General features: G+C 32.0%; 2 protein-coding genes across 2 annotated transcripts; one reads left to right on the top strand and one right to left on the bottom strand.

Annotated features, from left to right (window-relative positions):
* Positions 1–71: 71 nt before the first annotated feature.
* Positions 72–2139, bottom strand: LOC143264395 (uncharacterized). The gene has a single exon (XM_076531361.1). It carries the CDS (start codon positions 1270–1272, stop codon positions 340–342), a length of 933 nt encoding a protein of 310 aa, XP_076387476.1. The 5' UTR covers positions 1273–2139; the 3' UTR covers positions 72–339.
* Positions 2140–3052: 913 nt separating this feature from the next.
* LOC100881600 (uncharacterized) lies at positions 3053–16213 on the top strand. Its single transcript, XM_012283065.2, has 6 exons — positions 3053–3403; positions 11029–12804; positions 13748–14089; positions 14187–14408; positions 15148–15609; positions 15663–16213. Exons 1-6 carry the CDS (start codon positions 3389–3391, stop codon positions 15681–15683), a joined length of 2838 nt encoding a protein of 945 aa, XP_012138455.2. The 5' UTR covers positions 3053–3388; the 3' UTR covers positions 15684–16213.
* Positions 16214–17129: the final 916 nt, after the last annotated feature.

Here is a 17129-nt window from a genome sequence, read left to right as displayed (position 1 = left end):
TTACGATGTTACCGACCGTAGATAACATCTTGCTTTATCGACACTTGTGATTACCAGTGATACAAAGTTACCGACGTAGGGACACATTTGTATTTTTATTTTATTTCATATTACTAAGTTGACTAAAGTGGAGTGTAAAATATAATTTTAGTACCCAAATCTACTTTTTTGTTGCAAATATGCTACAGTATACAATTCTATAGTTAAAATCTACATAGCCTGCCATATCGCATGGTTTTACACTTAATCACAATTAAGACGCGATACGGATAGTTTCCTACACAACCTTTTTAATCTACGTTATAAATTCACAGTCTACGGGAAGTGAAAAGTTACAGTTTACGGAGTAACCGTGCAATTATAAGACTGAGGTAAGACACATTTCTGTGTCGTTGGATTAAATTTCAAAGTGTTAGGACATTTAAGATTATCATATCTAACTACCTGCGAACCATTCACGTAACAGTAATAATACATTTGACAATTAGGGTCTTTGATTGGGAATCTGCCAGTTACCACACATGGGGCTACTGTCGTTGATGCCGTTGTGGTGGTGGAGGTCGTTGAGACTGTCGATGGTGTTGATGCTGTTGATGGCGTTGAGGCTGTCGATGGTGTTGATGCTGTTGATGGCGTTGAGGCTGTCGATGGTGTTGATGCTGTTGATGGCGTTGAGGCTGTCGATGGTGTTGATGCTGTTGATGGCGTTGAGGCTGTCGATGGTGTTGATGCTGTTGATGGCGTTGAGGCTGTCGATGGTGTTGATGGCGTTGAGGCTGTCGATGGTGTTGATGTCGACGAAGCTCCAGATGAAGCTCTCGACGAAGCTCCCGATGAAGCTCCTGACGGTGTCGATGCCGATGAAGCTCCCGATGAAGCTCCCGATGGTGTAGATGCCGACGAAGCTCCAGATGAAGCTCCTGACGGTGTCAATGCCGATGAAGCTCCCGATGGTGTCGATTCCGACGAAGCTCCCGACGAAGCTGGCGTTGATTCTGCTGATGGCGTTGTTCCCGTTTGAGTGCAAGGGTAACTCGAAGGCGACACACAATACCCCAACATAGGATTAAATAGGTTAGGAGGAGCACACTTTAAATTATATGAGACGTACTTTGTGCCGTCGTAAATACACAAATAATAATTTTGACAAGTGCCATCATTGATCTCGAATGATCCTGGCATTATACACGGTTCACTCGATGGGGTCAACTGAGACATTCCCATAGGAATAAAACTGAAAACGAGAATCTCGAGAGCAAGTATAACGCTCATTTTTGCGGATCGTACTGCTTCGCGATGAATGAAGACTCAGTCATTCCCGCGAATATATTATGCTCTTTGAATTTATTGTTTTATTACGGAACATTACTTAAGCTGGATTCGAAGCGAACATACTGAGCACCTTTTACAATATCTTGCTTGTGACGGTAAGAAATGAGCAAACAGTTCCCGCCTGTTTTAGTACATAATTAAGATTTTTTTATTTATTTTGACTTGAAGCATTTATAGTCCTTTTACGGGATTATAAATTTGCTGACATTGAATCATAGCATATGAAGTAACTTAAAGGTTATATTAGATCGTTGTATTTGCATGTAGATTTGTTACAGTGTTAGGTTTTATTAGTTTGAGATGTTACATTTTAGTTTCATGTTTCTACAATTCCAAGAAGTGCTTTTAAAGACTTTAAGCTTGCCGTTTGTGCTGGTCAGGGACGAATTTCAAAGCGATGGGGGCGGAACTCTCAGCAGGACTTTTGGACCTAAATCCTGGTTCCTCTACATTTACCTGACTAACATCGATTTGGATGAAAATTTCTATCTATAGGGTGATTCAAAATATCAGTATCACACGTATTCTATAAAATATTAAGCGTTAATCACTTATTAATTTGTCTGCATTATATGACATATGTCACATAAAATAATATACTCTCGAATTCTTGTACGTATTAAACACAATTAAATAGCAAATGATCGATGAAATTGTGGGAAATATTTCTTATCGCTTGTAACGATAATTTTTTATCGTGTCTTCTCAACATGAATTTGCAATATTATTTCATTGTTTTAATAGAAGATATTGAAAAATGAAATTCGCAATTGTTAAGATTTATTAATGAGCCGTTACTAATTACTATTTACTAATTATTAATGATGTATGTACTTGTCAATTGTTAATTTCAATTATTAATTATAAATTATCAATTACTATTTATCAATTCTCAGTTTCTAGCTACTAAAAATTACACACAAATCAGGCTACTATAAATTGCCAATTAGCTATTAACTACCCATTAGCAATTGTTAACTATTACTTACAATTATCAGTTACTAATAATGAAGTGAATTATGATAGTGAATACACTATTCATAACAAAGTGTCAACTACGAACTACTAAATCAACAGCTACAAACTACCAACTACCAAGCACCAAGCACCAATCGTCAGCTACAAAGTATCAACTACCACGTACCAATAATCAATAACTAATTACTAACTCTTCAGCTACCAATTGCTAATCGGTCAGCAACTACCAAGTCCCAATCGAGTACCAATCTACAAACTACCAAGCACCAATCATCAGCTACAAACTATCAACTACCACGTACCAATGATCAATAACTAATTACTAACTTATCAGCTTCCAATTACCAATCAGTCAGCAACTACCAAGTCCCAATTAAGTACCAATTTACCAATTAAGTACCAAGCAAGTATCAATTAATAAAATATTCAACACATTAAACAAGTAGTACCTAAAGAAATATTATGGATTTAAAAATATTATATATCACCATCCACGGCTAAAAATCCCAGCGTTTATTTCAACGGTTCCTGACACCCCTTCAAGCCAGGTAGATTCGAGATCGTTCTCCAGCAGGGGGTTAACAGGTAAAATAAGTTCGGCAAAGGTATGCATCGTGGGAGAGATCGGTGGATAGAAAAGGAGATCGATTCTTCGGGAGCAAGAGAAAGGATAAAAGGATGGAGAAAGAGGGAAAACAAGATGGAAGGAAAGAAGGAGCAAATGTATATAAGCGACTTGCATGGAAGACGCTCCAATGGACTCTCTCTTTGACCTTAACGAAGCGTGCACCTTTCTTCGCGTTTTTTGTTCTCTTTCCTCTTTGAACTTCTTTCCATAAACTTCTTATTATTCAATCTTCATTTAACCTTGAAGAAGCGAGGGTTTTCGAGTATTGTCACCAAAGATGAAACTGTAACTCTCGTATCTTTTGTTGTCGCTTTTTGTTTTATTACTATTTCAACACTTTTATTTTGATATTTGTATAGGGAGTTTCTTTTGTTCACTGTGATTTTTATTTTAACGTGCTTTTTGTGTCATGTTCCTGTGCGGAAGTACCTGAAGATACCTCTGTGGAAGATGAACGTGCTTCGAGTGAGTAGAAATTAATTTCAATTTTTATGAAATTTTGTAAAAATGAGTTAATAGAATTGTGATATTTAGATCTTTCAGTCGGTTACATTTATTGAATATAAATTCATTCATTACTTTTAAGTTTCTTCAGTTGAACGTATTCTTTACTTCGATCTCATTGAAATAAGGTGACAGAATAAAAAGTTTTTTCAAAATACACACGTTCGTATTTTTATTAACATTAAAAGATTCAAGATTAAACATTTTGTTACAAATAGTAAGTTTAGGTTTTAAAAAATGAAAGAGCATTTATTTATTCTTAAAATAACACAAAAATTCTGGTGGAAACCTGTTGGATATAATTGATCGAGGTTTCGAACACAGATTTTACAAGCGAAAGCTAAATTGTATGTATAAATTTCTACGTAACCTCCGATAATTTTGAAAGTTAATTTCATTTTAATCGCTTCCGTTCAACTTATTCTTTTATATTAATACCTCAGTTACTCTATTTTCCATCTGCAAAAACAATTTGATGCCTAAATTTGCTTAAGTAGGTCCATAATCTCTCAAAATGATTTAATTCATCATTTTTATTCGACTCCGTGAACGACGCTTATGAAATATTAATCTTAATGCAAAATTGAAAAATTACAGTTATATTCGAGTACCACATGTTTAAGATGACACACATGACAATGTCCTCTTCTTGGACACAACTTGACGAACTAGTTTTTTTACAACGTAATTTGAATGCCATAAATAGGACGTTTACGATAAATGCATGCTCATCGTGCCATGATGCAATTTAATACACACCGTATAATGTAATAGTAGAAAAATACTTATGTATCTTGCATTCATTCTTAGGTGGGTAATTGTGGTTTGTGGTTGTAAATAAATATATTGTTCTCACTTACGTAATATAAGTCGAACAAAATAAGTATTTTCAATGCGTTCGTTGCCAGGAATTACACGCAAAACAGGTGCTTAATTTATCATGCAAAGCATACCAGGCGAAAGTTAAAAATCACCAATTCAAAAATCTGGTAGCACGATTGCCCGACGGAATTACCAAATTCGGAGGTTTCGAGGCATTTACTTGCATTGTCTATTTAGAATTTAAAGCATATGTTAATTGTAGCAACTGAGATTAAATTTAAACTTTTAAATTTAATTTAAAAGTTTTATGTTTCTTCTATCGAGTCCTATGGCAATTTCCAAAGTAAAAAATATAACGCAATTTTGTCGCACAAAAATATCGCAGGACATGACATATCAATTTCAAGTTTAATGTTAATTACACCAACTTAGATTTTCATTTAAAATTTTTATATTTCTTCCATCGAGTCCTATTCGAACAAATGGCGAATTTTCAATATGAAAAATCTAAAAATGAAAAATATCGTAGAAGGACATCTGTGACATATCAATTTCATGTTTAAAGTTTATGGATAAATTATTATTTATATAAATGCTACATTAATGTGGGTTTGTAATGTGGGCAAAGTTGAAAAGTAGAAGAGAAGTCTTAACTTGCATATCAAATTGTCGAAAGAATGTGAAAAGTCCGACTTACATGATATGAAGAGTGCAATTACATGACATAGAAACATGGCAAAATGGCGCATACAGTATATTAATTTGAAGCTTAAATTTTAAGGAAAATTACTGTAAAAATGTTTTATTAACATTCTGAACATGAGAAAAGTTGTAAATTAGAAAGAAATTCTGAGTTTGTTGCATATCAAATTATTGAATTCAAAATAAAAATGTCTAATATTATTTCAGGACTTAAAAGTATTCCAAAATGGCACATATTGTACATCAATTTTATATTCATACATCGTATTGTACATTCGAAGCTTAAAAATGAGTAAATATAACTACATAAAGATTGCATCAATTTTATTATTCACAGATATTTACACAACTGAAAATTAGATATTCATTAATGGATAATATAATAATAATCTTAAAATTGATTTATTGTTTGTTTCAACGAAGAATTAGCTAATTTATATTAATACTTTTTACGAAATGTTTCTATAATCATTTTTGTAAAGCCTTAAGCTTTAAATTAGTATACTGTATATGGTATTCGATGAGACTTTTATATCATGAAATTTTATTATTAACGATTCAAAATTTGTTATTTAAAATGCAAGTGTCTAACACCTTCATTTCTTTCATTTTTAATTTTGCTCGTATAAAGAATATTGAAGAAACGTTTATATCTTCATTTTCTAAAAATCTTAAGCTTTAAAATGATGTGCTATAATTAGTATTTGACTATGCTTTTATGTTATGAAATTCCATTAGACTTGTTACGATTCGAAACTAGATATTAGATATGGCACATCAGTATTATTTCTTACAATTAGTAACTAATCATTTTTTGTTGATAGTGTTGATGAAATATTTATATTTTGAGTTTTATTAAACATTATTCTTCAAATTCATATGCAATAAATGCTGTTTTGCCTTACTTTTATGTCATAAATTCACAAGAAACTTTATATTATTAAAAAATTTTTTACTACATCAAATTTAAAATTCTTTATTGCATTAAAGTTTAGACTTTTCACTGTATTAAATTTTGAATTATTATTTGTATCAAATTTGAGATTTTTTCATTGTAACAAATTTCAAATTTTTCACTATATTAAATTTTAGATTATTCATTATATTAAATTTGTGACTTTTTACTATATTGAATTTTAGATTATTAATAGCATTAAATTTGAGATTATTTACTATATTTAATTTTAGATTATTCCTTATATTATATTTGAGATTTTTCCTATATTAAATTTTAGATTATTAATTGCATTAAATTTGAGACTTTTCACTATATTAAATTTTAGATTATTCTATTGTATTAAATTTGATATTTTTTAACATATTAAATTTTAAATTATTAATTGTATTAAATTTCAGATTTTTCATTATATTAAATTAAAGATTACATTCATTATATTCATTCCACTACAGTATCTAAAAATATCCATTAACGTCCGCACATTTAATTAACATTCCACATAACAAAAGTCACCTACATAACATTCATGTCTAATCTCTAGTGCATGTCCGTCCGCGAAAGATGTCGAAAGCCAGAATGAACTGATTTGTACACATGGTGAATTGTCGATCGTACATGATCCAACAAGGACGACATGAATGATGCGAAGAAAACATATGCCCGACGCTTTCGAATGATCCTGGTCGTTTGGCATAGTGCCAACAGAGGAGCGAAACTCTTCCGTCTACGACCTAAATCTGTCGCTTTCCGTTTGCACGTTTCTTCACCTTATCGCAATGTCAATACCGATTTTCTTCGAACATGCTTTTAAATACAAAAAATGACGCAATTGATAAAGTGTCGATAAAGAGCAAATCGCGAAGGACATTAACGGGGAAACAAGGGAGGCGCGAATCCTCCGCGTGTGACACAGTTTATGTCCTGAAGAACGTTTAGTTTAGATATTTCATTTTGAACCATCAAAGGATATTTCAAATTCGATTAATATGCATGTAAGTTGTGTATTCGTAGGTACTCTTAGGTAATCAGCTTATGAATTTGAAAATTTACAATTTTGATATTTTTAGAATTCTGAATTTTTAATTGTATTAATATTACCTTTATTTTCTTGAGTTTCTAAATTTTTAAATTACCGAATTTTCAAGCTTCTTTGTTTTTGAACGTTTAATTTTCTAAATTTGTAAATTTGTAAGTCTTAAAATTATTTAATTTCTAAATTTCCTAATTCTCAAATTTCTATATTTTAGAATTTCTAACTCTACAAGTTTGGAAATTTGCAAATTTTATATTTCGAAGTTTCTAAATTACTGAATTACATTCCTAAATTTTTAAATTAAAGGGTATTTTAGTACATCAATTTCTAAATTTTCAAACTGAATTTTTATATTACGCAAATTACCAAAATTCCAAATTGTAATATTCTAAGATTTGAATTTTCCCTATCCATATTTCCAAATTTTCAAGTTACCAAATTTCTGAACTCCCAAGTTTGCAAACTCCCAAATGTCCTGATTCGTTAAATTGTTAAACTATCTAATTTTAAGAGCTCCATGTTTCAACAAACGTTTCGCTAAATGTTCATCTTATATCTGTTAGATTCTGATGTAGATTAAAAGATTACATTTGTAATCGTATAAGGTAGAATCCTATTACCAAGGTACTTCCTAATTGCCTTTTCTAGCTGTTTCTTTGAAATGATCCAAGCATGTCTCTTGTTAGAAGTAGGATTTCAAGATAATCGCTTATCTCTTTTCACCCACTTCCTAACAAACAGAATCTTCGTTGGCTTAATTGCTTAACAAGAAAACTATGTAAAGACGCGACCAGATATGTATACATATATGCACTTCATGTATATATGTATATTTTTTAACACATCATTACATATTCTTGTTAAACAAGCAAGGCAACAGAAATATAAATAAATCTAACAATTTTAAAAATAACAATCAATTTTAAATTAAATCTAAAGTTAATGCTGAATAATATCTTAGAGATCTAATGATTTAGTTCCTAATTAATTTATTTGATTATAATTTATGAAATTGCAAAATCATATCAATGTTTACAAATATAATCAATTATATAAAATTAATTAGAAACTCAATTCGATCTCTGATAGCAGTTATTTAAATTTCATTTTATATTCTCACGTTTATTTTTTAAATTTTAAATTATTTAGATACTTTTGAGATATGGAATTTTTAAGTAATAGATGATTAACCTAATGGTCGACTTAACAGTTAGTAGTTAACGGTGTATAATCAGTACTTGATAACTGACAATTGATTCTTGGTGATTGATAGTTGGGAGATTAATAATTAATTATCAATCATTTGTACGTGGTACTTCATTGGTGCTTGTTAATTAATGGTAGCTCATGGTTGGTGCTTGATAATTAGTGATTTATAATGGGTTTGTAATGTGCAGATAATTGATAATTCGCTATCAATACCTATCAGTTAATAATTGACAATTGGTAACTGGTAGTTAATTAATAATTAGCAATTGATAATAACCAACTAGCAATTATAGTAGTTTGTATCTAGTTACCATAATTCTAATGGTTACGACGAGAGTTTATGATGATTTTATAGGTTCTATTTGAAGGTTAGGATTCCTAGAACGTCAAGTTAGAAAATTATTATAATTTTATACAACTAGATTTATAATTGATAGATGTTACTTGTTGCTGGTAACTGAAAGTTGATAACTATTGTTGGTAATTGATAGGTAATTAACTGATAATTACTACTATTATAGGTAATTGATATTTAATAATTGGCAATTGACAATTGACAGTGAGCTAATTATTAATGATTTATAGTAATTATAGATTAGTACATAACTGGTATAGAGAGTACATAATTATTGTTCACAATATTGCTGTTTTTACAATATAGATTAATAAATCTTTTCAGTGAAATGTGAAATGTACTCATTTCGAAAGAACACCCTTATAATTACAATATAACGTATTTAATTAAATTTTTTGTCTACACTAACAAAAAGGAGTTATACGCGATTACATTTTAGAGTAAATTATACAGGAAGAGGAAAATTGCAATCTCATGACTGACATTGGTTAGTTTTGATTAACGTCGAAATCCATTTTCGCACACGTGTACAGGTACCAGTAAAAAAAGACCTTTGCTGAATGTGCATTATACAGATTACATGCAACCGCATATTACATCTTCTCACTATAGGTCGACTCTCGTAATACCCACAGCCCACTTACCTACATTATCCCTGCTACACGAGGGTTTCTCTTATATACTTCAGCTGTTACACTGTGTGAACCACCTACTCTTCAATGAAAATCAGATCCATCCTAACACTTTGAGTGTCAACCTAAAATTGTAGATCATTCTAATGAATCTATTACACTTCCACCCTTTTGACACAGATATTTCCCTGAGTTCCATTAACCTTAACTTACAAAATTTATAGCTTTTATGTTTTTACAATAAATAAATAAATATTCTATAATTAGACAGACAAATAGTTAGTTAATTACATAGAATAATTTCCTATAAATTTCATATAATGTAATATTAAGTTTAGATGTTATAATAATTTTGAAAATTACGTTAAGTTTAGAGGTTATGATAATTCTAATGGCTACGACGAAAGCTTATGATGATTTTATGGGTTCTATTTAAAGGTTACATTTTCTGGAAAGTTAAGTTTGAAGATTACTATAATTTTATACGACCAGTTTGAAGGTTGTAATTTTAAATATCCTGTTTAAAAGTCATAACATTATGAAAGTCAAGTTCGAATGTTACGAAACTTTGAACGTATGACAGCTTGAAAGTCAAGTTTAAACGTTACGACCCCTCCAAGGTCAAGCATCAAGGTTACAGCTGAAGGTCAATTTTTAAGGTTATTGAATAGCCAAGTAATTTGCTGAAATTTCTATCTAGGACACACTGACCTATTTACTATAAAATATATTTATAAGCCATATTTAAAGAATTTTAAAAAGAAACAAAAAAAATGATTTTACAGATTAATACATGAATTATAGGTAATGTTGACATAGACATAACGTATATTAAAATTGAAAGTATAATAATGGAAAATCTGTAGCTGATTAATGTGTAGAATGATATTCAATGAAGCTATCGAAAACAAAAGGTCAGTGAAAGGGGAACAAACACGGCATAAAATCCAGCGCAGAGAAGATTTGAAGGACCCTAGCAATTATCTATGGGGATTCTCTCACGCGTTGTAGATTCAATGGTTCCCGTAGTACTTCACGTGCTATTTCACCTTTGCTGTAAAATATGCGGACGTGTGAGAGAGAACGAGAGTACTCGCGAACGACCGTACTTGTCGCGAGAACCGGAACTGCATAAGAAAGTGAAGAAACGGAAAAAGAACCATGGTTATTCTGGTATCACTTTTAAACCCACTGACATTCAAAGTCAACGCAAGTTTATAGCACAAATTATTCTACGACAAACTAACGACATATTTTTTTAATTTTTAAACGAATTACGTTAAAATATAATTCTTCGATTTTTGTATTAAAGAATTTATGTTTGTATAAAATTTATTATGAGCTTTGCTTGGGGATTGATAAAAGTATGGAAGTGAGAGCTTAGAACAAAATTGTAGCACAGTTTTGGCATACTTCAAAGAGTTTCTCAGGAAGTGACACACTTTAGTTTGTCCCCTGTTGATTTTCTAGGGTTATTGACTATTGTGAGAATATGCGATATTTTCTATGCTCATGAATTTTCATTACTTTTTAGAAATGTACTGCTTATTCATTGCATTTCTCGTGACAATGTTACTGATACTATCTTGGTCCACCTTTCCGAAATTTTCACTGAAAAATTGTTCATATTTAAATTGTTATAACTTAATAAAGGAGAATTATATGGTAATTTACTTAAATGTGGAAAGCTTTTGCTATCACGTAGATATGACTATTTTCCTCAAAGGTGTTTAGTCGTCAAAACTTTTTATTTAAAAAGTTCCGTTACTTTTCCGACATACTGTGCATAACAATGTATACATATATAGATAGGAATATATAATACTTGAAACAATGGTATAAAATAACATATCCATATTAAATTTATGATTCCAGATTTTGTTAACAACACTCCTCCTCATCATTTTATGCCACACCTCGTCAGCCGTGAAAAATGATCGAGGAGGACCATCATTTAACGCTGGAAACTTTCTTCGAAACAGTCGAAGAATCGCATTGAACGAATATTTGGTTCCACCTCCACCGCCACGACATTCGTTAAGAGCAGGAAGAGTAGCAAATCCTGCAGCAACGGAAGAAGCGGGATACTTTTCGAAATTTATGAACTGGTTAAATCCTTTCAATTACGTATCTTCGCCTTCGCCGCCTCCGGCTGAAACAGCGTATCAACCCCGAAATCCGCCTTTTAATTCGCAACCTTTGCATCCTCCATCAGGAGCTTCCTTATATCCTCCTCTGGGTCCACCTCCAGGTTCGCACCCTGTTCTGCAGCATCCTATCGGTGTACCTCCCGGACCACCTCCAAATCAATTACCCTTTTACAACGCTCCCGCCATCTTGCACAATGTTCAAAGTCCCCCGCCCGTGAGGACCAATCCTACGTATGTTACCCTGAACAAAGGGAAATCCTGCAATCCCTGCAACAGAATTCCTTGGATACCCATGCAAGGTGGGCTGCGTTCTGACGAACATCCTCCACAGCTCTCTAATGGCTACCTTCCTCCACCTAATGCGATAAATCACGATAATCAACATTCCGCATCCCACGAAATCAGTGTTCCCAGTTTTCCGCAAGTTCCTATCAATCCTCTGATTAGTTCCTTGCCTAATCCTCAGCTGTTGCCTCATCCAGTGCCGCCTTACCACGCGGAATCTTTTGATGGCCGATCTCCAAGTCCTACGGGACATCTGGAACCTACATTAACGACCATTGGACAGGAATATAACCCTGCAATCAATGGACAACTCAATATAAGAGGTAACGAAGATCTGGCACCTAGTGGGACTCACACTGATCAGGGTCTTCTCAGTGCTGCACCTCAGAATTATGGATTCGAGGGTGACAAAGCAGCAAGTGATAAAGAACCCTTTGAGCGTGATCAACCTCCAATTTCTGCACCACCTGGAGATAGCCAAGTTGGGGTTAGCAGTTTTGGATCATCCAATTTTGGGAATCACTTTAGTGAGAGTAGTGGATATCGGGAATCTAATGTTCACTACGAACAATCGCAGGATTTGAATCCTCAAAGTAGCTTTGGGTCAAGTTTTAACGATCAAAACTATCAGAATAATCAGTATTCTGATTTATCTTCTAGTAGTAGTGTTATCAAGAATTCTCAGGTACCCGAAGAAAATAATGCTTCTTCAAACACGGATTTTGTACATTTTGAAGAGTCTCCATTGTTGGATCTCACGAATAAAGAAGAAACTCACTCTGACACACAATGGCCAACATCTACGGTCACGTACAATGAAGATAACATCTTGAAGACAACTACGGACTATAGTTTAGAAACCGATAATGTATATTTTGAAGATTCATCAAACTTTATTAGACAGAGTGAATCCTATTCTTTGTCGGATATTCGAAATATCAATGGTGCTTTTGAGACAACGTCAGCGAGTGGAGGATACAAGAATGTGGAAGAAACATCAACGATTAGTACACCTTATACGAATCAAAATATTCAGCAGGGATTAGTGTGGACGGATCTGGAATTGAAAAATGAGTCTTTGAGAAATCATGCGTTTTCGGATACTGTTAATCAGTGGAATAGTTCTAATACGGAAATTAATAGGTTTGAAAAGCAGGGGAATCCTGAAGTGAAGAATACAACTCCGAGACAACAGAGTGTGAAGCGAAATAAACAAGTAAGTTTTTCTTTTTGGTTTGAAGTAAAGTTAGTTAGGTTATGTTAGGTCCAGGTTAAATCTGAGTTAAATTAATTCTAAACAAATTTAAGGTTGTTTTCAGATTTCAGGTTAAGTTTATTCTATGGGTTGGTTGCATTGATTTAGATTAGATCTAAATTAAATTTCGATTAGGTTCAGTCAGATTAGGTTAAGTTAGATCTAAGTTAAATTTCAATTAGGATTAGTTTAAGTTAAATCTAGATTAAGTTACATATTAGGTTAAGTTAGATCTAAGTTAAATTTCAATTAGGATTACTTTAAGTTAAATCTAGATTACGTTACACATTAGGTTAAGTTAGATCTAGGTCAAATTTTAATTAGCATAAGTAAGATTTGTCACTTGTTTGTTAAACTTACATTACATTAGATTAGATCAATCTATGACAAAAAAAAATATTTCCTTGAAGTTATGCATAAGTTAATTTAGGACTAGTTAAAGTCTCTGTCAGATTAGGTTAGGTTAATTATAAGTTAATTCTAAACACACAAGTTAATCTCTTTTTTAGCTAAATTTTCATTATAGTTTTAATCAATTTGAAACACAGAAATGAAATTACTTTGATGAAATGAAGTTTGCATTAAATTAGGTCTGCACTAAATATCAGTTAAGTTAAATGACTCTAATGTTATGTCAATTCGAAGCAAATAATTTAAATTCCATTTCTGTTATATCTATATCCATTTATATTTGGTTAATTTTAAAGAATTGAAACAAACTTTTGTTTAAGTTTAAACTGAAGTCTGAGTTAAATTATGTTTGGATGCTTTAGCTAGATTAGATTAGTCAAAACAATTTAAAATAAAGATACTGTATGTACTCTACGTACATGTCTCAAAAGCGTGTATGTAAATATCTCTATGTCAAATAATATAATTTATTAATGTGAAAGATTATTTTTAGGTGCAAGTTGTTATTCCGTACACGTCAGAATATACACCAGTACCATTTCAACAATCTTACGGAGATTGGAGTATCAAAACCAATTTTGAAAGAACACAACCAAGAAAAGTTCCCTCAAACGGACAAAACATTGATAATTACATTCAACAGGAATCGAGAAACGATATTCGAGTTATCAATCATTTGCAATCTCAATTCAATGATTCGAACAAATCAAATGTACAACCAATAAAAGCAGTAACAAATACAATACAAAATAGTACAAGAAATTTTATATCGAAAATTGGCAATTCTATCGATGTACGCAGATTGCAAAAAAATATTGATAATTGGACAATACAAGTGAGTTTATAAGTAATAAGTTATAAGTTTATAATTTTGTTATATTTAAAATTCAAGTCGCCGCTGACAATAAAATCGTTTTAATCTTTTGACTCAGGAATATTCGAAGCCAACAACGTCCAACACCGTTTCATCAAGTTCCCCGCATCCTTATCTGCTGCCATCAAAGAAAATACCGACAAAGTATCTAACAACAACGGAACCAGGGGAATCGAAGGATCACAACGAAAGTGTGAAAACGTATTCTTTAGCCGGCTTCAGCTTCAACGAAGTGGAACACGAGGGTTCCGCGAGCAATCACATTGAAGAAACTAGAACGGTAAATTACTATTTTTCTACCTGCACGAAAAATTTATTTAATAATTAATTCTTATTAACGTAATTACGTAAAACATTAAAACACTTTTGTTAGAAATAATGTATGTGCAAATTGAAGCGTATGGAAATGCAGAACAAAATGGCGTTTGAAATACTAGAGATTTATGTTACTGTGAAGGGAGTGTGAGGGAATTATTTAAAATATGAAAAAATAGGGACAATTTTATTTGAAAATAAAATAATGTAAAATAGGATCTTCTAATATGAAATATTCTGGCATAAAATATTTGAAAATAGGATATCTCAGAAGCAAAATATTCCAAAACATAATACTTCATAATAAAATATTTGAAAATAGGATATTTCAGAGTAGAATATTTCAAATTAGCATATTTCGAAATAAAATATTTAAAAATATAATAATATTCCAAAGTACTCTTCAAATTAGAATATTTCCAAATATCTCAAAATTACATACTTCAGTTTAGAATATTTCTAAATATAATGTTTCAAAATAAAATATTCTAGTTGTAAAATATATAGAGGGATAAAAGAGAACTTGTCCCAGCGTTTAGACAATACACTTCGGCGACCTTCGTGAACTTTCGTTACAACGGCAGAGGGCGCCATTATTCGTAAAATTCCATGCGAATACAAATAATGGCAATGTAACAAAAATCTACTGTATACTAATCTACAGCATATCTATATATTCTAACAAGTGTGTTGAACTTTCCCAGCCGGCCAAAGTTTTACGAGTAGAAACGACTAAAACCCCGGACAGTTTAGAGAGCTCGAATAAATCTGCGACGGAAGAAAAGTCGACATGGAAAGCGTACTCTGTGTCCATATCACCGGTGGACAAAGAACGAGTCTATGTGGTGACACCCCAGGCAATTTTGGAAACCGTTAAGAACACTTCCCAGGAAGAAAAAGAAAATTCGCAGCAAATGAATGAGACGAAAATCACCAGCACGGAAAGTAACGGAAATTTCAGCGAATTCGAAGCAATTGAGAAAGCATATCAGGTGCTTCCTCAGGCAGTGAATAATTTAGCTGTCGCGTCTACGGGGAAGGAAAATATTCCTTTATGGGGAATTATGGAACACGAGGAGTTCGCTTCGTTGAATTTGGACGAAACCGGCGAAGGGGCGACTGGAGAAGGCGTGGATGGACCTGTTCTCTATTCTGGACACTCGAAGGTGATTAATCATTAAAAATATGACACGAATTCTTTTTAACATTTTGCTTGCAGGTTTCACGAGCCAAACGATGACATGTACATTGTTGAAATGTGGAAGCTCAAAGAACTGCAATTGTGAATAAATCGATTCTTCGTCGATGATTTCTGAAGACTGTTTTTCATCTTATGGAATGAAAATGGAGTAATTGTAGTGCAAGTGTAAAACTTTATGGCCAGTGTATAGTTACTTTATATGTAGTAAACATAAGTAAGTATGGTAACTAAATAAAGTATACTCTCGTTATATTGCCGGTTCACATGGACTTGCACAGCGAAGTTTCCTTTATCGTGTGCAAGAATTTCTATACCGTGGCAATATAACGAAAGTCTACTGTATCGTAAAAATGTTAAGAAACAGTATAGTCATGTCATATTTTTCTACTTACGTAAATATTATTTGTTGTAAATACACGTAAAGTATTATAATTATAAGTACAATAGATTTACGTGTAAATTTTATTACTGTAATTGTATAATATTAGAAAAGTAAATTAATATTAATAAATGTTACTAGGTTCTAATAAACAGAGTATGAAGTCAAATAAAATAAAGTAAATATTTAATTTACTGTCAATTTTAAATTAAATTTTAAATTACTTTATTATAATTGTTTAAAACAACATACGTGTCGATGTACACGTACCAGGTAGTTACACCCGGATGGAACGTGTTAAGAGTTAATTGTTCCGTTTAGAATGTAATTATATTACGTTCCAACTGTCTTGTAACATTTTTTTTCGTCGACACATAACAGTCTGCTTTCCTGTCTCGTCACTTTCGATGATTTTGCATAAGTGGAAGCCAGCCAAAAAGAGTTAGTTATTTGTATTCCGACGACACCATAAATGCACATTCATAGGTATTCCGCGTACGGTTGAATTGACAATGTTTGAGACTTTCCCGATTATACGGTGAAAGGAGATCGTATTCCGGTTCATGTTGTTTCATCAATTGAAAAGTGCGAGCACTTCACCATCATTTCGTGACTGAAATGACAAATGATGATACTCTCTAATTTTATTATACTCTAAGATGTCATGAGATATTAAAAATATAAAAATACATTTTAAGGTTGAAAACTAGTTAACCATTACAGAAAATATCCCTCTATTTAAAAATAATTATACAAATCTCACATGACACTTCTAATTTTTTTCACAATATTGTATATTATGGAACAACACAAATTAAAAAGAACATTTTAGTATATTTTTTTTATTAAAATGTTATTGTGTATTTCAAGAAAAATTCAGCAATGCACATGACAAATATGTTTGAACATTTTATCAGTGTTCTTTATAAATATTAATAGAAAATTATAATTAAGCGTACCCTAGTTTAGGTTCAATAGTGACTTTATGACTAAAACCATCACCGACGGACGGAAAAATTTCCCTAATACTATATACTGTTAAGCATTATGATCTAGTGAATTACATATTTTCAGAATATAATACAAAAAGCAATCATCTTCTTTGA

The sequence above is a fragment of the Megachile rotundata genome, chromosome 4 (genome assembly GCF_050947335.1).
Source record: "Megachile rotundata isolate GNS110a chromosome 4, iyMegRotu1, whole genome shotgun sequence".
In the NCBI taxonomy this organism is placed as follows: Eukaryota; Metazoa; Arthropoda; class Insecta; order Hymenoptera; family Megachilidae; genus Megachile; species Megachile rotundata.
The sequence above is the reverse complement of the archived record's forward strand: the minus strand, read 5'-3'. Positions and strand labels throughout refer to the sequence as shown.